Source organism: Aphelocoma coerulescens, chromosome 19, assembly GCF_041296385.1.
Source record: "Aphelocoma coerulescens isolate FSJ_1873_10779 chromosome 19, UR_Acoe_1.0, whole genome shotgun sequence".
In the NCBI taxonomy this organism is placed as follows: domain Eukaryota; kingdom Metazoa; phylum Chordata; class Aves; order Passeriformes; family Corvidae; genus Aphelocoma; species Aphelocoma coerulescens.
The window spans coordinates 5,148,712-5,173,007 of record NC_091032.1 but is presented as its reverse complement, the minus strand read 5'-3'; the positions used below and the strand labels follow the sequence as shown (position 1 = coordinate 5,173,007).

The window sequence follows — 24,296 nt, the reverse complement described above, 5'->3', positions numbered from 1 at the left end:
TTCTGTGCTGGCTCTGTGATGTGTGTGAAGGAAGGTGCCCAGGTGCCTAAGCCAGGGAGATGCCCCATGTTTAAAGGCTGAGAGTCAGGCTTTTATCTGGTGAAAGGAGGTGTGCAAGTTCAGTAATTCTAGCTTGCTTTAAGGCAGCTTGGCAAGTTTGAATTAATTTGTGTGGGATAATGCCTTGAATCCTTTGGTTCAGTGCATTGAGCTTGCTGCACAGCCCCACCTCAGCACACCCATAGCATAGAGTTCCTTTCTGCCTCACTAAAGCAGTTCTTGTTCTCTTCCTTGCTTTTGCAGCTGCTCTGCTGTCCTTGAATAAGACCCAGGGGCCAGAAAACATGCAAGTGTGACACAGTAGAAGCTCAAATATGCAGTATTTCAAGATCCAGACTGATGCACACTCTGTGTCTGTCCTGTGTCTAAAATAGAAGTTTTGCTGATGTCTGAGCTGGTGTCTCAGGGTCTGGGTAGAAGAGACCTTTCACAGTGAGAGTAACTTTTGTTTCACAAAAAAAACCCAACAGCTTTTGTGTTCCTTTCCCTGTTTGAGGTGCTGCTGCAGCCAACTCCTCAGTTTGGATTGGGATTTCTGAGCTGGTGGCAGTGTGCAGAAGCACTTTCCCGTTTTTGTGTGAGGCTCTGCTGCTTTCTGCCCTTCTTTATTGAGCTGGTTAATGGGAAGCTGTGGGAAATACGTGGGAAGAAAGTGATAGGGAAACTCTAGGTGTAGCAAGCCTTCACCCCAGCATGTGTGATCCAACAGAGGCTGAAGGGACAAGGAAAGCTGTGAGGTTTCCCACTGTGCTTTCCTTCCCCAGGGGCCCAGGGACTCCCCTGTGTGATGATTCCCACTTAAAGCAGGGAGCCTGTGCAGACCAGACCAAACAGGGCCACTTGTCTGGCCAGATCAGCATCCTCTTGTTGATGGGAAATGCAATCTCCGTGTGGCAGAGCTGTGGAGAAAAGGCTGAGCCAAGGCAATTGTTAAAGAACCTGGATCTGAGCACCTGCTTCCATGAGCTGCTTTTGTTTTGGAAAGGACTTCTTTTCCTGCCAGGTCTCCTTTTAGTAAAAAGGAAAGTAAAAAGAGCTAATTTGAGATTGGCACAGGCTGATGTAAAATTCCTTAGTCTAATTGGTTGCATTCCGAAGAGGAATAAGAGAAGATCTGGTTTTGCCCTGAGGGTCTCTTGGCCCAATCCCACACAGTAACATGCAGGAAGTCCTGGCTGCACTGGGGTTCAGAGGAGACCAGGCACAGGAGCCTGGGCAGAAATGCCACCTCAGCCACAGCCCTGCTCTTGCTGCTGCTGCTGCTGCCTCTCCTCCTTCCTCTTGGGCTTGTGTGTGTGGGGCTCCTTTTCCTGACAGCCATCAGTAACCTGCCTGTCTTGTGTCATTAGTGGGTGAAAGAAGAAAGCCCTTGGCTGGTCACAAGACTGCATTCCTGTTTGTGGGCAAGTCTCTTCCTTCTCCTCCACTGCTGCTGCTGTGAGGAGTGATGGGGTCTCAATGCAACTTCCTTTTGGTGCTGCCATCTCTGTGAGCTCTCCACAAACTCTGCAGACCTGTGAGAGGTCTTTCTTTTTTCCTCCCAGATGTTTCAGTTGTTTAATTTCTGTTTACAGTCCTCCTGTTTTGCCATTGTGTCTGCAGCTCGGGCTGCAGGTCACTGCTGTACAAAGAATTGGAGTTTTCACCTGGTTTGGTTGCTTATCTCTCCTTATCATTTATGTGTCTGTTCTGAGGTTGAATTTTGGGGCTGTGCCATGACGCTGGTGGAAATAATTGATCCCTGATTTAAAACTGGGCTTTTCTAAGGTTAATTTGTGTTGTGCCATGGTCAGCACAAGAGAAAGGGCAACCCCTGGGGCAGACAAGGTGGGAAGGGAGGTCTGGCCACACCACCTGCCTCTGCCTTGGGAATTCAGGATGGTCCTTCCTGGTCAGAAAGAGGGGTCTGGCAGATCTGGTGGCAGCGGTGACATCCCCAGCCACGCAGAGCTCCCAGCACTGGAAATCGTGACAGCTGCACTTCCTCTCTGCTCACTATGTGCTGCCTGTGCTGAGTCAGGGACATGAGGGCCACTGTCACATGGCTGCAGGGAGCACGAGGGGTGCTCTCTCTGCCAGCGGTGCCCCCTTGTCCCCTGCCCTGTGTGGGGCTTTCACTGGGAGTCTGAGCTGGAGACAGCTGCTCTGAAGGAGCTTTTTGAGGGTGTATTGCTGTTGTATTTGCTGTTAGACTTGCATGGATTCCTGTTTATGAGAAGCTGGAAAGCAGTCCTTTGGTAAGTGTTGCTGGATGGGATGGGTGGGCTGGTGGAGAGGGAATAGGTGCTCCAGGGCTTGAGTTGGCACCGTGGTGGTATTGTTGTGAGAAATGAGGGGATCTCATTGCTGCAGGGGTGGTTTGGCTCCAAAGCACTACCTGCTGTCCTTGCTGGTGTTCAGCTGAGACAGCCTGGACCTTGCTGTGGGCTGGGAAGGCTTCTCTGCCTGCACCCTGCTGAGCTCCCTTTGGCCGGAGCCTGGCGCCGGTGCCAGTGTCGGGCAGAGGGTGACTGATGGCACTGCACGCACGTTTGTCACGCAGTCCCTCTGACTCCGTCACCGCCGACTCTTTTTCTGCACGTACTGCAGAACAGAGGTTCCACCTGCAGCCCCTGTGCTTATCTGCAGGTGTCCAAAGGGTGCGGATGCCTGGGAAAATTCTGGGTGTTTTGATAGCTCAGGGGCAGCTCTGGGGGTGCAGCCCCTGTGCCAGCCGTGCCAGGGCAGGCAGTGTCTGTAGGGTGTGTGAGGATCGTGGAGGTCCCTCTCTGGTGTCTTGGGCTGGAATCAGGGGCTCTTTGGTGCTCTGGCTGGTGCTGGGGATCTGTTATCAGAGGTGGGAGCAGTGAGCAGCCTCCAGGCTGTGCTCACTCAGCAGTTTTCCTTCTCCTTCCCCTCTGGACGAGGCTGACGCTGCAGGTCAGGGCGTGCTGATGGTGGCACAGGGCAGAGTCAAGCACAGAACTCGGCCGCTCGTTTTTGGGGCAAGAGTCACAGGCTGCAGTCCTGGTTTGGGGCTGGGAAGTTCAACTGGTCTGAGGTACTTGGAACTCATTGCAGATATTACATTAAAAAACAGGCTACTTCAGTCTCACAAAGAGACAACTTCCTGCCCAGATTGCCAACTTGGCTTCAGAGCCAAGGCCTTTTGGTCACTAGGAGACACCACAATGTGACTTCCAGAAGGGGAAACCTCCCAGCCACATTTTGTGATTGTGGTGCCGTGTCCCAGACTGCTTTTGGGGGGCATCTGATGCAAGGAAGGAGAATAGATCTTTTCTCATTGCTGACCACTTGACTTTCATCACTCCCCATCCTGTCTTGTTTGCTGTAATACTGTTTATATATATATATTTAATTACTTTTTAACCCCGTGGCCTTATAGCACCTTTAGTCTGTCTGGAAATCAGGGGGGATTTGAGGATGCCTGGCACTGAGAGTGCTTCCTGTCCTTTTTTTCCAAGGTGTGCATGAGAATGAGGAATACATTTCATTTAATATGAGGATGAAGTACATCTGTTTGCTAGCAGGGAGATGTGCAGAGAAGGTCCCTGATGATTTGAATGATTGTGAGCTGCTGTGCATCAAGCAAATTCACACATTCAGGGGCTGAAAAGCTGTGCTGAAACACAGCATTGTTTGATTGCAATCTTTCAAAGTGTTGTGACTTTTCTGTGTGATGTAAATGCTCACATCTCGATGAGACTGATTGCTGTGTGCATAAACAGGGATCCAGGAACTGGAGCTACCATTAAAAAAAACCTCCAGGGATATGGACATCTTGTCTGACCTTGATTGAAGATGTAATAAACACTGTGGATAAAATGACCACCGTTGAAACTGTTGTCAGGGAAAGTTTTACTTCTGTATCATAAATTTCCTTTTCCTTTGAAAAACCTAGTTTGATTCTACCAAGGCCCTTCCTGAGACTGCAGGATTCCCAGCATAGCGAAATTTCGAGTAAGAATCAGGTTTCTTTTCACTGGAAGTTAGAAAAGGACAGGTATTTGAAAATGAGTTGCTGGGAACTTCTGGAAAATAATTGTTACAGCCAACTGTGAGACTGGGATAAATTGAGGGATAATCTTCCTGTGCTGGGTGAAGCGAGTTCAATAGTTCCTGAGTTATGAGAACCCTTTAAAAAAGAGAAATGAGGTCTAATTTCACATCCTTTGCCTTTCTCTTGCTGTGTTTAAGCAAATCTTTTCCTGAGGGTAGGGAAAGTAAAAAGAAGAATCTGTAGCTGGGATGTAAGGCTTGAATAACCAAATGTCCAGGACCAGAGGGAGCCCGCCATCAGAATTAAAGCAGCTTTTGTGCTGTGTTCCATCATCAGGCCGTGACCATGATTCCTCCCAGGGTTAGAGATCAGCGTGGAAACTTTGTGCTGTGGAGATTGGGAATGAAGAGAGGAGAGCAAACCAGAGCCATAAACCTGGAATGTTCCCTTCCCTGGCTGTGGGCAGTGAGTGGGTGGCCTGGCTGCAGCTGCACCATTCCCCTTTGAAGCAGTGGGGAGCTCCAGCGTGGTCAAGGCAAGGAGATAGCACAGCTTCCACCCCCACATCCACCCAGGCAGCATTCCTGGGAGCTGCCTCCCCGAGGATTCCTCTTTCCAAGGCAGCACTGCTTGGGAGAGCAGACCTCCTCTGGAGGCTCGAGAAAGCCAAACCCCTCTACTCTGGGAGCTGAAGCTCTGCTGCTTTGAGCACAGTGATGAATTTCAGCTGGAGACAAACCCCTCACCTGGCTGAGGAGAGCACAGGCTCATTCTTGCCCTATTCTTTGCCCACCCAGGGCAGCTCATGAGTATCCATGTCTGAGCTGTCTGGAGCTGGGAGTTGCTGTGGGCTGCGTGCTGCTCTCCTGTCTGGTTTGGAACTCTCCTCCACCTGTAGTTGGTGACAAGGAGGGCTGCTGTCCTGTGCAAGGAGCCTTCCCCAGGGCTCAGCTGCTGCTGGGTTCGGTGCTCAGAAGGGAAGGAGCTGTAGCTTCTGCCCCAAACCAGCTCAGCGTGGTCTCCATCAGCCTTGTTTTTATTCATGGCTTCCTCTGAGCAAAGATTTGTCACTGCTTTATGTGCCTTGGGGTTTTCAGGGAAAGTGGGTGAAAGACCCACTGACATGGCCATCATTGCCCTGTATGAGGGGAATTGTCCACCCTTGTGTAGTTTGGGCAATGAAACTGCTACTGAAAAAACCAACCCACCTTGCAGAGTTGGAGATATTTACTCCTGCCTGTGTCTGGGCACTGATTCCTCCACCTCTTTGCAGAGTTGGGCCATGCTGTGCACAGGCAGCAGCTGAGGCTCCCTGGGAACCATGGACCACTGGCCCTCAGGGCTCTTTTTCCCTGAGATGTAAAGAGCAGTTTAAGTGATGAGTGAGATGGCAAGAACCAAAACCCCAAAACTCTGTGAAAGGATGGGTTGCCTGGCAAATTTTGGCTGAGATTGGCTGAGATTCCTACAGATGAGGTGGGGTGGCAGAGGGGAAGAGGAGAAGAGCTTGTAATTAAAATTTCTGGGCTTTCATCAGGAATAAAAGCAATAAACCAGCAATGTTTTTCCCCCATCAGCATATTCCTCTGGTGTTGGTTGCCAGACCAGCTCCTTGGTGATTTACTGGAACCAGACAAGGAGGAGGAGAGGGATCCTCCTGGGAGCTGTGCCTTTTTGGCAACTAAGCCCCAGTTGTGGAGGCTTTAACTAAGTTTAGTCTACAGTTGTACAGAAGTAACATCCAGCTCTTGCTTGGCTCCAAGACCCAGCAATGGAAAGCCTGTTAGCAAGGAGGGAGGACAGGGTGACCTGCCTGATGGAGAGGAATGTGCAATTTACTTGTGTCACATCACTCTTATTTTTCTTCCAACACCCTGCCTTGGTGCCTTCTCTGGGAACCTAAGGGAAGCTTTGCAGTGGTGTTTTAGTGCCCCTTGTAATGCAGGTACTTGCCAACTTCTCCACCAAATGAAACTTCTTGTGGGGTTGAGCACTAGTTGGGTTGCCAGAGTACCCGTCTAGGGTCACTGCCAGGTGGCTGTGGACTTCTCCCTGTGCTCCAGAGTGCTTTTTATAGCTGGTGCCCTGTGGCACGGGGCTGTGTGTTGTCTGGAGCTGCACTTCCCTTGTGGGGGTAACAACAAGGGGTTGTTCTTTGCTGAAGGTTGTAGCTGGTGTCCCTCATTAGTGCTCCCTGAGCTCCACCTTCCATTTTCTTCCCAGCTCCTGAATGTGTTGGCATAACCTTCAGCTTCAGTCACTTTTATTTCTCAGCCATGGCACGTATCCTTTCCTTCCTGCGGCACCACCTTGGCTCTGAGTCACTTTTCTGGGTGCAAGTTCAAATGTCCATGGTCTCCTGGCTTGGCAGGATGCCCAAGTACGAGAAGAGAGTCACTTTGCCCTTCCAAATCAAGTTTTGAGTTAATTATCTGTTTACTTGGTCAGAGTGTGTCCTTGTATGCAGGGAAGATAATCTTGCAATCTGGATTAGGGTCGGAGGAGTTCAGAACTTTGGCACAGCAGTGGGAGGGAGGGAGTGATGGGTGGCTCCCCAGGGGAAGGACAGGGGCCATAGGGCTGGTTGGGTATTTGAGGGCTGTGTGTTTGTCCTTGTGCTACCACAGACTCTGGGAGTGGTTGTGGGCAAGTCCCAAGTCACTTAAACTCTGCCTTGGTAAGTGGAAAGGAGTAATTCAAGGAGATGGAAGTTAAACTGGGGAAAATCATGGAGGGGACTGGGAAGCCAGAGGCCCAGAAAGAGATGGATGATGAATCCAGTCTGCAGGGGAGTAAATCAGAAATATTCATCATTTGTGTTGTAACAACAACCTATTGTGGGGATGCTCACGGGAGTTCGTGCCACAGTCCTGCTCTGTGGTTTATCAGCACAGCAGTGGGGCCAGGGCATCCTGTCACCTTGTGGGAAGGAGGGAGGAAGCCCCAGATCTGTGGGGTGGCTGGAAGAGTGGGGTCATCCCCTAGTAACACCTCAGGGGCTCTGTGGTGAGTAAGGGCTTTAGTAAAGGCTGGCCATGAATGCCTACTGAGTATTGCTGGGGCATCAGTAGGACCCGGGTTGGGCTCCTTGGCTGGAGTGTGGGGTTGCTCCGATGCTGCTGGCAGAGGGAGAGCAGAAATCACTTCAGATGGATCAGTGTGGATGCAGAAGGAAGGGAAAAGCTTGGTGGGACACTTTGGGGCACAAAAGAATCTTAGTGTGTTTGATCCAAAGACTTGTTGGGTGGCCTTGTGCGCCTAAGTGTAAAGCAAAAAGCATTTTCTGGATGTCCTTCGATGCTGTCCCATGTGGCTGCTGGTGCTCACTGTTTTTCCTTGCTTGCAGTGCCTCTGACTGCCATGGGGGAACCCAGCATGGACCCAACCATCTCCTCTCCCGACAGCACTTCACAGCAGGACTCTCTCTTCAGCATGATGGATGTGTTCCTCATCTCCCTCATCACCGGCCTTTTTACCTACTGGTTCTTCTTCCGCAAGAAAAAGGAGGAAGTGCCTGAGCTCCCCAAAATGCAATCAGTGTAAGTAACAACTCTCAGGCTGGGTGGGACCAGTGGAGCTTTTCTCTCTTGTTTGTGGTGGGTTCTGGGAGGCTCCGCTGGGTTGTGGGAGGTCGGTGAGGGGGCGTTTCTCTGCCCTCAGCTGCTGTGTGTTCTGCTCACGATGCAGAAATGCCGGTGGAAGAGGCAGGCTGCAGTTCTGCCTTACCCCACCGTGTGGCCCAAATCGGGAATTGGCCTTTCCCGAGCAAGGCAGGAAAAGGTCAGGCCGGAAAGCCTCTGGCTGTACTTCAAAACTCTTAAGGATTGCGTTGGCTGTTCTTGGTGTTTTCTGATAAAAGTCACGTTTAGGTAAATCTGGAGAAAGGTGGACTTGCTCTGAAGCAGGTTTCATGTTGGAAGCCTTATCCACCCCTAGCTATGAAGGAAAGGAATAGTCTTGGGGAGCTGGGAGATAGTTCCTGGGATGAGCTGCTTGGCAGCTCCTGTAAAACTTGATTGGCTTTTGATGCCAGGTTACCACAGCAGTGGGAGGCTGGATTTGGAGAGGGAGAGCTTTGTTCCACCCTGTCTTCTGCAAAGGGCTTGGGGCTAGGAACGAGCCATGCAGGTGGAGATCTGGGTGCACTTGGTTCCTTGTCTCAGTCACATTCCAAACTTAACATCAGTTTTCTGCTGGACTTCTTAGCTCATTCTTTGTTTCTGGCGTTGCAGGAGTTTGGAAAGTGTATTTTCTGGCTGGGAGGGTTTTAAAGGGCAGCAGTGTCCCTGGCTGTGGTACCTTGTGCAGATGGGTGCACACATGGCTGGCAGCAGCCCAGCTGCCTGTGCCTGCTCAGCCTTACCTTGGGAATGTGTTCTGTTGGATTGCTGGGATGCTTTCTCTCTCATGCCTGCCAGACAGGGCTGTGTGTGTGAGTGCACGTGGTGACCTCCAGAGATTTTAAGAAGGGCTGTGCTGCAGTGAGAGCTGAGCCGGCTGGGGAAAGGGCACAGTCTGTCTGAAATTAGATCCTGGCATGGCACAGCCTGGGCTCCCATGCTCCCCATCCTTGTGACTGACTGCACCTACAGCCCATCATGTGCAGCTCTTCCAGAGGCCGTGGTGACCTTGCAGAGAAACTTTGACTTGTGGTGTGTGTTACCACCTTGCTCTGCTGCAGGGCCTCAGCATGTGGGCCTCCATCCCAGCCTGGCTGCAGGTCCTGGCTCTGAGCTGCCTCACAGGCACTTTGTTTCCTCTGTGGGGTCTGTGCTGCCTTTTCTGTCCCTGTGAGCAGCGGCTGGGAGGGAGCAACTGCTCCTTGTGGGAGATGTGGAACAGCAGCACCTCCTGTCACTCATAACCAGAGAGGTGAGGTTGTTCTGCAAGTTGTCTGTCACAATTTCACTTTGGAAAAGTGTCAGCCAGGCAGGTGGAGAGTGTGAAGTGGTTTTTCCCTGTGTCCTGCTGCAGCCCTGCTGTGGTCATTGTATCAAGCTGGTCCAAGGGCAGTGTGACCCTAACAGCCAAGGCTGTGGCTCAGGGCACATCCATCCTTCAGGGCTGAGACAGTGACTTCCTGCAGCTTTTGCAGTCGGATTTTATGGGATGCCTGGAACTGGGAGGAAAATGAGTGGGAAAACAAGCTTGGTCAGCCTTGGGTTTCCTTCCCTCCTGTAATCCTTGAATCTGGGGTAGAGTTTCCTTTCTGATGAACAAGCAAATCGACAAGACACAGGATCACACTGCCAACCTCTGCCTGTGGCTGGCTGGATATGGCAGGTGGGCCCCTGGGCAGGCAGGGAAGCTGACCCAGACCCATGAAGGCAGAGGGGCCTTGGTGGGGCTGTCTCTGGCTGGAATGGAGAGCCTTGACCTTTAGAGGAAGTGTTTCTTCAGCTCTGCCTGAACCAAACTGCCTTCCCAAGGTGTCCTGAACTGCTTTATCTGATGGCATTGGGTGATGGTTTGTGTTGTGTCACTTTGGCCCCTCAGCTTCAGCCTCAATACTGGAGGATGAAGGTGCTCAATAACAATTCAGACACATCACAATGGCTGCTGCTTTAGTGATTTGTTTGCAGTGCTGAAGAGTGCAAGCAGAGTCTCTGACCTAAACACAGCATCCAGCACCTCAGTGCCCTTCTGGGGTTTTTGGGAGCAGCACACCTTGATAAAACCACATCAGCTCAGCAGGGTCTGCAGAGGAAATGCCACTGTTGTTGCTGCCCTTGATCGTGGTAGAGCAGATGCGTGGTTAAAATGCCCTGTTCTGGGCTGGGTTCTCTCTGTGTGGCCTGGGAATGGTCATGATCTTGTCCCAGCAATGCCTCTCCAGGTTCAGCCACAGCTCAGTGAAGGGGTCAGGCTGCTGATCTTCACCCTTAAGCCAAGTGGAGCTGTTTTCCTGCCCGAAGTCCCCACAGAAGGGACAGAAGCCAGCGCATGCCATGGCTTCCCACATATGAGGTGTCCTGGACCTGTGACTTGTAACACATGTGTGTGGGCCAGGTTGGGATCCCACTGACTGAGCATTGCTTGTGTTTTGACCGTTTTCAGACTTAATTAAAACCACCAGAGCAGCCCTCCCTGCAGCCTGCTCTGCAGATGTCATTAGGGAGAGCAGCTCTGGATCGCCATGCAGCCACGGCCACCGCGCTTCCTCACAGGGCCAGTGCCGGGGAATGCAGGAATTTATTTTTATTCTTTGGCTGCTCCTCCTCTGCAAGTTTCTCAATCACAGATTTCTTTCCCTTCTAATGTCCCCACTCTGCAGACAGTCATCTGGGGGAGATGCAGGCGGGACAGTCATTGGTATGCTGGGTGTCACCCTCTCCCTTCTCCCCCCTCTTTAGCATTGTTTGGGACAGAAACTGGCTTATCTCTATTCTGCAGCTATGCAGAAATCCATTCCCTGGTACTTGTAGGGCTTCCTGTGGCAGGAATTGCTCCAAGTCCTTAGCCTGATTAGCTCTCTGCTGCCTGTGTGTGTGAGAGAGAGACCATCTCTAATTTAATTTAATGGGATCCTGTGGAAAACAAACTCCTTTGAGCTGCCTCCGTAATGGCACTGCCATAGTTACCCGAAGCATTGCTCACACAGTGTCTGGAATCGTTTCATTCAGCTATAGCATCAAGCTTTTTTTTTTTTTTTTAAGAATATGTATAAAAGCAGCTGTGATATAAACAGTTTCCAAGGGAACAAGGCTGGGGGAGGGTTTTGTGTCCCGTCCCCCTGCTCCGCACGGATGGGAGAGGGACGTGTGCTGCGGAGGATCCTGGGAGGTTTCATTCTCCACTCCTAATTCCTTTCTGCCACTGCTGCCAGATGTTGCAGTTTCTCAGGACTGCACAGATCCACTCAGTAACTTCCAAAGCCCCACCACGAGGATTGGAGTGGACAGGACCACTCCTGCTATGACCTGTGCTGGGACCTTTTGTGCTGGCTCTCTTCTTCTCAACAAAAGGCTGACGCTCGGTTTTAACGCCCAGGAGGAGCAGAATGGAAAGGCTTGTGTGCGTGTGGCTCCAGAGCTAAGTTAGATCCGTCCCCCCACAGCTCCCCTTGCAGACACACGGCTGCCCTGGACTCTTTGTCTGCCTCCTCCCTGCCCGGCCATGGGCTGTGTGTACTCGGCCCCGCGGGAAGAGCCGGCCATGGCCAGGTGAGTTACTCTGCCCGATGGGCTGGCGGGATCCTTCCAGCTCCAAAGCTGGGTGGAGTGGGTGCCTCCTCCCTCTGCAACAGGAGGAGAAGGAAAGGGAGAGGCTCTGCTTGGAAGCAGGCTGCTCCAGAGGAGACCCTGCTGTCGGTGCTCGGTTTCTCTGCAGCATCCAGACTGCATCCTCACTTCTGGATGGATCTGTGCTTTCAGCAGGAAAGCCATGAGAACAGGAGCTTTCTGAAGGAGGGGTGTTCAGCTGAGACAGACTGGTGTTGGGAGCTCCCTCCCCTGTCTTTTTTTTCTTTCTCCTGAAACTAAAGTGACAGAGAGCCTTGGGAGTCACTTGTGCTGTGGGCCCTCACCAAGGGTGGGAGAGCTGTACAAGCTGCAGACTCACTCTGACAATGGGGTTAATCCCCTTCCCTCCACCCAATGCTTCTTCTAGTGCTTGTAGCTGCTACCCTGAGCTGTCTAAGCTGTAAGAGCAGTCCTTGCTGAGGACAAACTTTCTCTTCCAAGTTTCCCTGGCAGAGCAGTGAAAATGAGTGTCGTTTAGTGCCTTTAGTGCCTGTGCGTTTTCGCTGCTCAGATTTTCAGGCCACCCTGATGAAGCAATTTCAGGGAGTTGTGTAGTCCTTTTTCCAAAGCCAGGCTCATTATTTCTTCTGTATCTGAGCCACAGCCTTTTCTCCACCACTCACTTTGGTGTGGGGTTGCCTCCTTTGAAAATAGGCGAGCTCCATGTGCTGCACCCTTTTCTCTTCCAAAGGGAGCTTGCTGAAAGGATCTAAAAACTTTTCTTTTTCTCCTCCTTTAAAAGCTTTTTGTTTAGTAGTTGACCCAGCAGTTGTTTTAATTGGATCTCATTTGCAGAGGGCAGGAACTAAAGAAGTTCACCAAGGAGCCAAAAACTAAGTGAGAGCCTTGTCTTGAGAGCTCTCCCGAGTCCCTGTCCTTGGCTGCAGCGTGGGCAGGGCTGGGGCTGCTCCCTTAAGATATTTGTGATATCCCAGTTCCCAAGAGGGGACAAATGACAACACGGGGAGACTGTTACCTGCTGAGAGAGCCAAGCAGGGGCGTGAAGCTGCTCTCTTGGGAGCACAGCTGCTCTCTTGGGAGCACAGCTGCCTCAGGGAGCTTTTCGGGGTCGGCTTTGCTTGTCCTTTGTGTTTGCTTTTGTCTTTTGTTTGAGACTGTTGGTGCTCAGAGCTGTCAGGCCCAGTTATGGAGCTCCTTGATCCCTTTGGGTAGGAAGGGGTGCTCGAAGGGATGTTTTATGATCGTCCCCCACCCTGGTGCTCTGCGTGTGTGTGCTCTCTGTAAATGCCTCTCAGCACCATCTGCAGGATCCCTCCCTCTGGGCTACAGAGTTGAGGAAACTGTTAGCAAGCTCTTCATATTCTCACATGGGCTGGAGCCAAAACCATTTGTTTTTTGCCTGGAGGCTTCTCTCTTCCCACAGGAGACCCGGCCTTGCATTCTTCCATTGTGAAACGGGAATGGGTCCCACGTTCCTCTTCCCTGCTACCGAAGTTTTGGTGGGGAGGACAACAAAGAAGCTCCTGGCCTTGCCTGCTGTGAAAAGCTCCCAGCACCTAATCTGACTGTAGCTATGGTCACCTCTGCTTGTGAGGGTCCCCAGGCCTGGGTTGTTTTGACTCCATGACACTGAAAATCCAAAGATGTGCTAAGGATAGCAAAGCTCTTCCTGCTCCCTCCCTAACAGGGCAGCCACAGCAGTGGGAATCCCTACCTCCATGTTTGTGGCTCTGCTGTGGTTTGTCCCCCTTTCCAAGCTAGGGAAAGCCATGTCCATACAGTAATGCAAATGTTCTGTACAGGAAATCTGTCCTGGGAATGGGAACCTGCCTCCACAGGACCTCAGCTGGCAGTGGTTGCCTTGCCAGGAGCTCTGTGGGTCTGATCAGCTGCATGTGTCTACTCCACAGGGCTCTCCAGCTCTGGGGCTCATGTCGGGCATGCTGTTTTGAGGTTGAAACAGCAGTTTTTTAGTCCTGTTTGACTTCAGGTTTGGGGAATGTGTCCTAGGGGAGCATGGCTCAGGACTGATCCTGCATGCCCATGGGGGTGTGGGAAGCAGGGAGCAATCCCTTCCCTTCTCTCATATCATATCTTAGCCCCTGAGACTTATTTAGAGACCTGCTCCTGTGAGATCCTTTAACCTGCTCAGCTGTGAAACCTTTCAGAGCAGTTGATAAAGGTTTCTTGGTGGGCAGGACTGAGTGCCTGGGCTTTTCCTGTGGGAAGACTCACTGATGGGGGTCAGGCAGGGGCTCAGCTTTTCCCCTCTGCTCTGAGTCCCTGCTCCGTGGTTGTGTGCAGAAGCCCTGTGGTTGAGTGATGGCTATCCCTGGGGCAGGGTGAGTAACAGTGGTCAGTGGAGATTCACACCCTTTTGGGCAGCTTTCCTGAGGTCTGGAGGCCGCTTTTTCCCCACTTGCTTATTCCTGACATCAAAAATGAATGTGCTTATCTGAAAAGAGGTTCCTCTTGTCTTTCAGAGCAGCTCCAGTGAGAGACAGCAGCTTCATCGAGAAGATGAAGAAGACGGTAAGCTGCTTGTTCTGGGAAAGTGGGGGAGCTCATGCCCATGCCAGTTTCCTCTGGAGACTGTCAGCAGAAGGAGTTGGTTTGGATACAGACACATGCCTGCTGCAGAGAGCATCCAGAGGAAATCTGTGTGAGCAGCCAGGAATAGCTCTTTTAGTCTGTGCCTGAGAGTTGTTCTTAAGAGAAGAAATTAAAGTGAAAATTCGGTGGAAAAAAATAATGTAATATGAGATCAAAGTCAGGAGGGAAATGGCAGAGACTTTAAAGTCATTGGCTGGCAGTTGTTTATCTGTGTGGTTGGTTCCCAAACTGGCTGGCTGTGGAATGGGAATTGTGGTACACAGAACTGTCAGCTTTTGACTCTGCTGGTCTGGACATATGAGGAAGCAGAGGAAGAAGCAATGGCTGGATGCATTTTCTGTTGGACTTCAAAGTAGCTGGCTTGCAGCAGAGCAGGAGCTCTGGTGCTTAGGCACTTGCCCAGAGCCTTTGGCAAGTTCTGCCTTCTCATCCAGGGTGTCCCCTGTTTCCAGGAGTCACTCCACAGCCCCGAAGTTGAGAATAAATCTGGAAGGTTTATTCTTTGCTTTGGGTTTTAGTCTGACCTGAGCCTCCCCTCTGAGTCATGTTCTCATGAACAGTTCAGCCTTGAGTTTTCTGCCAAACCCTTGGAGTCCTGCACAGGCTCAGACTCTTGGTTGCCTTTAGGTTGCAGTCCAGGATTCCTGATCCCAGGCATTTCCTTTGTCTGTACTTCATCCACGCATTTGCCAAATGACTAATCACCATTTTAAAAGGATTTTTCTTTCTCTCCAGGGCCGAAATATAGTGGTTTTCTACGGTTCCCAGACAGGCACAGCAGAGGAGTTTGCCAATCGCCTCTCCAAAGATGCCCATCGTTATGGCCTCCGGGGCATGGCAGCAGATCCAGAGGAGTATGACCTGGTAATTTAGCCCTGAGCAGCCTTGGGATAGTAACAACCTTTTAATGCCCTCTAAAAAAAATAACAATGACCTTGGCCAAAGGATAATTGGCTTTTTAGTAGTGTCGTCTAGGGGAGAAAGGATCAGCCTGAGAGATGCAGATACAGGCTCGGTCCTTGCCATTCTACGTTCTCCTGTTCCCTTAAAGCCTTGCATGGAAAATCCCATTGCTTTTCTGGTGGGGTAGATATACTGACTTGCAGTCCAGTGAGGGTGGTTGGCTTTATTTTCTCTGCCATTTTGGGTGGGTTTGGCCTTTCCCAGCCCCTTCTGTAAACGTGTGGTGCTGTTCACACACCTACGCTGAGGGAATAGGAATTGCCCAACAGCCGCATTGTGGGATCCTTGAAGATTCCTTCTTTCCTCTGGTTGCAGTCAGACCTGAGTCGCCTCTCTGAGATTGACAAATCCTTGGCTGTGTTCTGCATGGCCACCTATGGAGAGGGGGATCCCACAGACAATGCCCAGGATTTCTACGACTGGCTGCAGGAGGCTGATGCTGACCTGTCGGGTCTCCGGTTTGCAGTAAGTGGCCCCATTCCAGCTTTTGTGTTGCATTTGGGCAGAAAGGCCAAGAGCCCTCCAGTGTGGCCTGGGGAGAGGCCCAACATGATGTCTGTGCCTTGTACACCTTGTCTGGGATGAGGTCCCTGCTATCTTCCTGCCCAGGCTTTGTGGACACTTGCAAATGTACATCTGGAGGCTTTAAATGCAAATGTCAGAGTTCTCTCTCCACTCCCTAAATCATGAGGGTTTCCTGGTATAAACAGCCCCAAACAGCCCTGCAGGCACCGAATACAAGTCTAAATGAGCTACAGGCTGCTGCTGCTCTTCAGAAGCTAATTGAGCAGCCCAGGGCCAGATCTTCTCCCACAGATTAAGTCACTTGGAGGAGTGTGTAGCTCTCTTCCTGTGCAGAGCTGAATAACTGGCTGAGAAACAACCACCTCACCTAAACCCTGGCCAAATTCCTTAGGCAGCATAATAATTGCAAATGAGAATAAAATCCACTGGTGGAGATGTGAAGCTGCTCTGTGTGAAGCAGTGAGCAGACATTTACTGCGTGGTTTGTGGGAGGCAAAGGCCAGCAGTGGCTCTCCAGGCTGTCCCGGTTCTTACTGGTCCCACGAGGAGATGTGCAGGAGCTCTTGGAAGAGCATCCAGCCTCAGGGGAAGTGCTGGTGCTTCCTAACCACACACTCTGCAGTGGTAGATTCTTACTCGAGAGCTGATGGGGAGCTGGGAGAGGTCTCGCTGTCTTTCTTCAGCATCCTTTGCTGGGTGCTACTTGGCTGGGTGATACTGGATGAGGAAAGTCCACCTCCTGTTTCTCTGTGCTCATGAGTGTTCTCTACCAGGTCTTTGGGCTGGGGAACAAGACTTATGAGCACTTCAATGCCATGGGGAAGTACGTGGACAAGAGACTGGAGGAGCTCGGAGCCCAGCGCATCTTCGAGCTTGGGCTGGGAGATGACGATGGCAAGTGAGTGCCTTGGGGTGAGGGGCTGCTCAGAGCTGGCTGAAAGCATCTTGGAAGGGGCCTTGGCAGGGAATTGGTTCTACTACCAAGGCAGAAATAAACTCCACAGGGCTCCTTGTTAGGGTTGACACGTTTTTGAGCGTGTGTGTCTGCTGTCTCTCCCACAGTCAGATCCCTGTGCACAGGGAGTATCCTAAGGGATCCTGTGTCTGGGAAATCCCACATCAGCTTTAAATGCCTATGCCCGTGGGTACACAGTCTCCTCTGCCCTTGCCCTGCTGCAGCTCCATGGCTAACCCAGCCTGTGTGGATAAACTCACCCATCCCAGTGAAGGAGGCAGATTAATCTCCTTGGGAAGCGTTTTATGGTGGGAGGCAGCAATTTTCCATCTCAGACAATAATATTCTTTTTTTTACCTCTTTGTGCTCACTTGAGCACCTTGGGACATTACATCAACCTGTGGCTCTACCTTTGAGGTCTTCAAGGCCTTCTGGGAGGGATATGCCGTGTGTGGAAAGCTCTGAGCCCAGAAAAATTAGCAGTGCCATGGTGGAATCATGACCTTTTAGGAAGGTCACCTGATGGGTGGACAAGAGGGAGCTGAGTTTTTTAAAGACTGAGCCTAAATATCAAAGCCTTCCTTGGCAGACCTGGTGAAGGGAGGGGTGTCTGGTGTAGCAACAGTTCCCACTCAGTGCTCTGCTGGCGCTTTCCTGGTGATCTGTGGGCATGACCAAAGGTGCCTGGGTCTAAGGCAAATGCCTTTTCCCACAGTGATGGGAGGAAGACCAAAGGGATCTCAGATGGCTCCTCTGGGAGTGGGGCTGGGTTATTGACTCTCTCTTCTGCCCTGGCTAGCCTGGAAGAAGACTTCATCACCTGGAGAGAGCAGTTCTGGCCAGCAGTGTGTGAGCATTTCGGGGTGGAGGCTACAGGAGAAGAGTCCAGGTGGGTTTGGGAGCAGCTCCTTTGGGGTGTCGGAGACTGGCCACCTCTGGTGGCTGTGCTGTCAGCCCTGGGCTGCTGTTCCCTTTCCTCTGCATTGCCTCCCCTTCCAGACTTGAGGAGGGCATGAGTGAAGTAGAACAGGGATGTTTGGCCTGAGCCCATCCTGGTGTGAGTTTGAGCCCAGCTCTGGGTTCCTGTTCTGAGTGGGGAGGTGATGGGTTTGGTTCCTCTGGGGATGGCTGTGCTGGTTGTGAGGCTCCAGGGAGGCTGAGGGTTCCCCTTGCTTTGGGCTTTCTGCAGTCTGCCTGGTCCCTCATGTCTCGAGAGGGGCAAAGGGCTGGGATTTGCATTTGTTTTTGACCTGCAGCAAATCCAGCAAAGGAGATGATGGTTCCAGCTGTACCTTGTGGGTTCCAGTTTGACTTTTTTCTCTCCCCTTTCCCCCTCCAGCATCCGGCAGTACGAGCTGGTGGTGCACACAGATGTGAACATGAACAAAGTCTACACGGGGGAGATGGGCCGGCTCAAGAGCTACGAGAACCAGAAGCCGTGAGTGCCACACCCCCCTGGGCAGGGTGTACTTGGGGCAGGTCTTGGCTGATGGCTCCTTGATGTGTTTCTAACAATCAAGTGCCATTTCTGCAGTACAGCAGGTCTCTGCCCAAGAGAAATGGGCTCAGATCTCCAGTGGGACTCTGAGATTCCCCAATTAATGAATCTTTCGTGGTGAGGAGGTGGCTCAATGTGCTGTTTGGCTGCTACATCCACAGCATCTGTCCTGAGCCTTTCCTTGCCTGGAGTGGCTAGTGCATGATGGCTGCTGGCAGTATTGCTGTGGGGAGATGAGCTTTAAAAATTAATTCCAGCCTGAAATATCTGAAATATTCCTTTGAGATGTTGTGACAGTCCCTCCAATCCAGTTCTGTGTCATGTGTTCTTAATGGGACAGAAGCTGTTGACTGCTGGGCTGTGCTGAGAAGGAAAAGGATCTGTTTTCTGTGCCAGTGTGGGGAGCAGCAGATCATAATTTGGTGTGTGCTGTGGTGCAGTGTGCTTTGGAACAGGAACCACATCATGGGAGCCTGCTCTGGAGGCAGAGGGAACGTGCCTGGATACAAGGAGCTCCATGAGCCTGCAGGAGAGTAACCAGAGGCCCTTTGTCTTTCCTTCCAGCCCGTTTGATGCCAAGAACCCCTTCCTGGCTCAGGTTACGGAGAACCGCAAGCTGAACGAGGGTGGAGAGCGACACTTGATGCACCTGGAGCTGGATATCTCCAATTCCAAAATCAGGTAGTTCCCTGGAGGAGACTACTCCTCTGTTTTGTCAGGAGCAAAGAACAAGGATGTGGCACCAGCCTCATCCAGCACTTCAGAAGGGGACCTTGCTCCTTTAAACTGCCCCTCTGGGCTTCTGTAGCAGGCACCCCCTGTCAGGATTTGCTCCCACCTTTTGCACTGCTTTGGGTCCATCCCACCCCATGTCCCTGTCCTACCTGAGCAGTCTCAGTTGTAAGAATTCTCTAGGAGTCACTCAATAAATGAGAGGGCAGCAGAGCTGTGAGAGAAGGGAGAGCTGGGCATTGCTCTTGCCTGTGTTTGCCTGGCTTAGGTGTACAAGCATGGGGGAATAAAGCCTTGTTCTTAAAACCCTCTCACTGGCTTAAATTCCTTAAATTGTTAGGCAGTTGTGAATCCAGGTGGCTTAACATAACAGCTGCAGAGGTTTTGAGGAGCTTTGCTCTGTTTTGTCAGGAAATTGACCTGTCCTTACTGGAACTCTGGCAAAACTGCTGTCACCTGGGAGGTCCCTTGTAAAAACCCTGGGAAACCATGATCCCACTGTGTCACTGCTGGCTCTGTGGATCCTGATGGTGCAGGTCCTGGGCATCAGACCTCAGTGTTGTCCTGCTGCCTCTTGCACCAGCTGCCTTGTCTTCTGGCTGAGCTGCTGGGGGTGGTCAAGAAGTGGTGCAGGTGTTGCACGTGCTCTCCTGCTCTCTGCCAGGTACGAGTCCGGGGACCACGTGGCCGTGTACCCAGCCAACGACTCCTCCCTGGTGAGCCAGATTGGTGAGATCCTGGGCACAGATCTGGACACTGTCATGTCCCTAAACAACTTGGACGGTGAGTATGGATGACCCCTGAGGGTCAGCAGTTCTCCTTCAGCTGTGGCCTCTGTCCTTCACCCTCAGATCCCATGGGGCACCTCCAGATGTCCTGTGGCCACTCTCACTGCTGTGCTGTTTTAGCAGGGGATCAGAGCCTGCTTGCTGGGAGCAGCTGAAGTGGGTCAGTTGTGAAATGTGCTTAGTGAGCCCATTCAACAACAAATTATGTAACAGCACACTCCTAATTACGGAGCATCAGCCCACCAGAGCATCCTTCAGCAGCCCCAGAGCTCCTCAGAGCCCTGAGTGAGATGTTCTTGTTCAGTGCTGGGAGGAGGCACAGGCTTGGGGGCTGAACTGCCAGGAGGGAGCACTTGTGCTGATCCAAAGAGCTCTTCCTGGGCAGCATTCCCAGCAGACCCAGCCTCTGGCAGGAGGGAGATGGCAGCTGCTGCCCATCGCACTCCTGGAGCAGCACAGCCCAACCTGAGGCATCAGATGAGCTGGCCCAGAAGCTTGAGAGAGCTCTGGGTTTCTAGAGAGGAAGTGGATTTAATGCACTGCTGGAGCCTATGGCCCCCTGTGCAGTGTCCTGTGCTGTGCAGCCTCACGCTGTCGTTCCTGTCCCTTACGGACCTCTCAAGGCTGAGCAGAATGGCTCCAGCCTTGACTGCTGGCACAGCTGTACGTGGCTGACAGAGCCTAAGGACACTTTTGAGGCCAGATCTGATGGAGGTGTAAGTGCCTGAGGCCAAATTAGCCATGGAGGGCAGCCCCTGCTTAGCCTGGGGGTTTGCTGGGCTGTGCATGGACATCTCGGGGCACGGAGCCCATTGAGGAACACAGGGCATATTTTTTGCTGCTGAACTCTGTCAGGCAGCATTTGTGAAACACAAAATGGTCTACTGGGAGATGCAGCTGCCTGGGGAGGGAGGTGATTCAGTGTGGAGCTGGGGCTCTGACCCACAGGCTGCTCTCTCTTCCCTGAAGCCCGCTTTGCTCTGTCGCAGCCGGCACAAAACCTCTTAACATAACAGCGTGAGGTGGATGATTTTAAATTTTTCTTTCTCTCCCACTTCCCCAGAGGAATCCAACAAGAAGCATCCCTTCCCTTGCCCCACGTCGTACCGGACAGCCCTGACTTACTACCTGGACATCACCAACCCTCCCCGCACCAACGTCCTGTACGAGCTGGCCCAGTACGCCACGGACGCCAGCGAGCAGGAGCGCCTCCGCAAAATGGCCTCGTCCGCTGCCGAGGGCAAGGTGGGAGCACTGCCCTCCCCAGCCAGGCTGAGCTGGGCGCTGGGGGATCCCCAAAAGGCACCCAGAGAGCCGAGGGGGTGTTTGCCAGCCGTGTGGGGAGGTTGTCATGCCCTGTTTGCCCGCAGGCGCTGTACCTCAGCTGGGTGGTGGAGGCCCGCAGGAACATCCTGGCCATCCTGCAGGACATGCCCTCCCTGCGCCCCCCCATCGACCACCTGTGCGAGCTCCTGCCCCGCCTGCAGGCCCGCTACTACTCCATTGCCTCCTCCTCCAAGGTGGGTGTGCTTCCAGCAGGGAATGTGGCTGTGGAGGGACCGCTTCAGCTGCAGCTCCCCTCAGCTGGGGTGTGGGCACGGCGAGCTTCTCCTGGTGACATTTGCTGTGAGAGGGGCAGGTTTAGTGATGCCCGTGCATGGAGTTATCCCAGCTTCCACAGGGTCTGTGGAGAGTCCCACGCTGCACCAGCTGTGCTCTGGTACCATCACATTCCCTGCAGCCCTGCTCCTCTTTGCCCGTTTGCCTGGCAAGGTGGCATTTTAGGGGCTGGTCAAAAGTCACTCCTTGTGCCTGAAGCCCTGAGGTTGTTGGCAATATCCAGGGAAGCTCAGTGGCCCCGTGATGAGTTGAGGACAAGACAGAAGCCCCCTGAGGGGCATGCAGGGAGGAATAGCTGTCCCAGTGTTAATGCTAGGATAAACTTCTCCCCATTCCTGAGCACAAGGAAGCAGTGTGGGGTTGCCAGGGCTCCTTCTCTGCCTGGTGCCAGCATCTCTTCCCTGCAGGTTCATCCCAACTCCATCCACATCTGTGCCGTGACGGTGGAGTACGAGACCAAGACAGGCCGCCTGAACAAAGGGGTGGCCACCAACTGGCTCAAGAACAAGGTGCCTGACCAGAACGGGAGCAGCTCCCTGGTGCCCATGTACGTCCGAAAGTCGCAGTTCCGGCTGCCCTTCAAGCCCAGCACGCCCGTGATCATGATTGGGCCGGGCACTGGCATCGCCCCCTTCATCGGCTTCATCCAGGAGCGGGCCTGGCTGAAGCAGCAAGGTGAGTGCCCAGGAGCTCCCCTGGGGGGCTGGAGCTGCTGCAGGACTCAGTGGGTGCCTCCAAGGTGCAGCTTTGCTGCTCCTGTTGCTGGTGGGCCCAGCCAAAAGCAGAGAAGTGGGGCAGGGTGAACAGCAGCCGAGTGGTTTTGCCCACAGGAGGATGCTTGGTCCTTCTCTTGGCCTTGGAGGATGCTTGGGGGTGGATAGAGCTGAGACAGTTCTGTGACATCTGCCACCACCACACCTCCGAATAACCACAGTCAAGTCACTCAGACTCAATTCTAAAGCCTGTGGCCACTTCTGGGAATCGGTCTGGAGCTTCCCCTTATAAGCAGAAGCCATCATGCAGCTCTGTGAGCCCAGGGGAGGGGAGAGCAACAGGGCTGGGGGCTGCTGGGAGTGGCAGGACAAGGGGGGAGGTGGGGAGGGGACAGGGCCTGGGGCTGGCAGGGCCCAGCTGACAGGGGCTGTGTGACCCTGCAGGCAAAGAGGTGGGTGAGACGGTGCTGTACTACGGCTGCCGCCACGAGCACGAGGACTACCTGTACCGGGAGGAGCTGGCCCGCTTCCAGAAGGAGGGAGTCCTCACCCAGCTCAACGTGGCCTTCTCCAGGGACCAGGCTGAGAAGGTACCACGCTGTTCCCCCTGCCACTTCTTCCTGCTGCCCATCCCATCCCATCCCGTGGCAGGCGGGAGCACCCAGCACTTCCTCTGTTTCCCAGAGCCCTGAGCACAACCTTGGCTTCCCTCCCTCTCCACAGCCTGTGGTGTGAGGGCTCTGCTCCTCTCTCCTCACTCCCACCTTGTTTCCTGCCAGGTTTACGTCCAGCACTTACTGAAGAAGAACAAGGAAAACGTCTGGAAGCTGATTGACGAGGGAATGGCTCATATCTATGTGTGTGGGTAGGTCTGGAGGCCGAACAGGGATTTGAGGACAATGTTCCTATTCTCAGGAAAAGGAGCGTGACTCAGTTTCCCCAGCTGTGCCTTGCAAGCCCTGGGAGGGTTACGCTGTCCTGGTTGAGAGGAGGGTGGGGGGCTGGGGTGAGCACAGCCCCGTGCAGGGGGGGAGGTGCCAGGGCTCTGTGGCTCTGCCGTGGTGTCTCACTCGCGCTCCCCGTTTGCAGCGACGCCCGGAACATGGCCCGGGACGTGCAGAATGCCTTCTACGAGATCGTGTCCGAGTTCGGGAGCATGAGCCAGCCCCAGGCCGTGGACTATGTAAAGAAACTGATGACAAAGGGCCGCTACTCCCTGGATGTGTGGAGCTAAGAGCGGGGCTGGCGGGGCCGGGCAGAGAACGGGTCCCCAGGCGCGGGCCGGGGGAGCTGGAAGTGCCTGCTCGCCCACGGCTGCTGGGGCTGACGGTGTCGTCCCCAGCCCGCAGCTACCCCGGTGTCGCTCCCAACCCCTCCTGGGCCTCAGCAGCCCCTCGGGGCAGGCTGTGGAGCCAGGGGGTGGAAAAGGTTGAGAGGGGCAGGGGGGTAGCTCCGGCTGCTGTCTGGGTGCCACCAGCACCTCAGCGTGCGCCCCGTGGCACCAGCGTTTGCCTTGAGGCCAGGGACATCAGGGACACAGCCGCTGTGGGGCAGGAGGGATGGACACACTGCCAGGGAGCTCCGGGCTCCTTCCCTGAACACGGCTGTTGGGCTGGAGCCCAGCCTGGCCTGCAGGGACAGCAGAGGGGCGCGGGGGCTGTGCTCGGGCTGCGCTTGAGGCTTTGCCTCCTTCCTGCCACCCCTGTGTGCCCGGCTGTAGGGTGTGGGGCTGGCAGCTGGCTCTGGGCACAGAGCTGTCCCATGGCCCCACCACATCCCGCTCCATTCCCGCTCCAGCAGCAGCGGGAAGGGGGTGGCTCCTTTTCCCTCGGGAACACGCCCGGTTTGGGAGGCGGGGTCTCCATCGGGCCCTGCTCGCTCCCCTGAGCCCAGCCCCTCCCTCACGCCGTGTACGGTCATTTTTTAAATACTGTTTTTATTTTGAACATCTTTGTGATTTAAGCATGGGGGGGGGACACCAACAAAAAACCTAGACTTTCAGGCTCTCCAATGATTGTAAATTATTTAAATACATTTGCCCTTGGAATAAAAATACTGTGTCTGGAGTTTGCTTCCTGCCTTCTCTCTGCTCAGCCAGAGGGAAGAGGGAGGCAGGAGGAGCAGTGGATGATAACTGAGCTGGGGCAGCCCCTCCCATGAGTGCTGGGCTCTGGGAGGGGAGGGAGGATGGCAGTGGGGGGCTCTGGACTGGGATACAGCTGTGCCCGACCTGTGCTTTGGTTCTTCCAGAGCTCCCAGTGCTGGTACAGCTGGTACAGGGTGTCTCTTCCCCACCTGCAGGTCCTGCTGGGCTCCTTAGGTGGCCACAGCTTGTGCAGGCTGGGGTGCCACAGGACGGAGCCCCCACCTGCACCCCAGGCTGGTGGAAGGGCACAGGGAGATGACTTTTCATAGAATCATGGGTTCGTTTAGGCTGGAAAACCCCTCCAAATCATGGAGTCCAACCCTTAACCCAGCACTGCCAAACCCACCACTCAACCATGTCCCCAAGTGCCACATCTACGTGGCTTTTAAATCCCTGCAGGGATGGTGACTCCACAGCTGCCTCTGCCAGGGCTGGACAACCCTTTTATGTGACATTTTCCTTAATATCCGATCTAAACCTC

The 24,296-nt window shown here is 53.3% G+C and overlaps 1 protein-coding gene across 5 annotated transcripts in view; it reads left to right on the top strand.

Annotated features, from left to right (window-relative positions):
• Positions 1 to 23,735, top strand: part of POR (cytochrome p450 oxidoreductase) — a 28,552-nt gene extending 4,817 nt beyond the window's left edge. For 3 of the 5 annotated variants that reach the window (XM_069033580.1, XM_069033579.1, XM_069033578.1), the window contains 15 exons: positions 7,407 to 7,599; positions 13,746 to 13,794; positions 14,611 to 14,739; positions 15,154 to 15,303; positions 16,137 to 16,261; positions 17,118 to 17,207; positions 17,658 to 17,756; positions 18,381 to 18,497; positions 19,213 to 19,331; positions 20,400 to 20,581; positions 20,707 to 20,856; positions 21,364 to 21,631; positions 22,114 to 22,259; positions 22,449 to 22,534; positions 22,759 to 23,735. In XM_069033580.1, the coding sequence (XP_068889681.1) occupies positions 7,421 to 7,599; positions 13,746 to 13,794; positions 14,611 to 14,739; positions 15,154 to 15,303; positions 16,137 to 16,261; positions 17,118 to 17,207; positions 17,658 to 17,756; positions 18,381 to 18,497; positions 19,213 to 19,331; positions 20,400 to 20,581; positions 20,707 to 20,856; positions 21,364 to 21,631; positions 22,114 to 22,259; positions 22,449 to 22,534; positions 22,759 to 22,903 (2,034 nt within the window). In that variant the 5' untranslated portion in view covers positions 7,407 to 7,420 and the 3' untranslated portion in view covers positions 22,904 to 23,735. Of the gene's footprint in view, positions 1 to 1,771; positions 2,298 to 6,670; positions 6,738 to 7,406; positions 7,600 to 13,745; positions 13,795 to 14,610; positions 14,740 to 15,153; positions 15,304 to 16,136; positions 16,262 to 17,117; positions 17,208 to 17,657; positions 17,757 to 18,380; positions 18,498 to 19,212; positions 19,332 to 20,399; positions 20,582 to 20,706; positions 20,857 to 21,363; positions 21,632 to 22,113; positions 22,260 to 22,448; positions 22,535 to 22,758 lie in introns of those variants that run through there. The other 2 variants (XM_069033583.1, XM_069033582.1) reach the window with 2 other exon arrangements.
• The last annotated feature ends 561 nt before the right edge of the window (positions 23,736 to 24,296 follow it).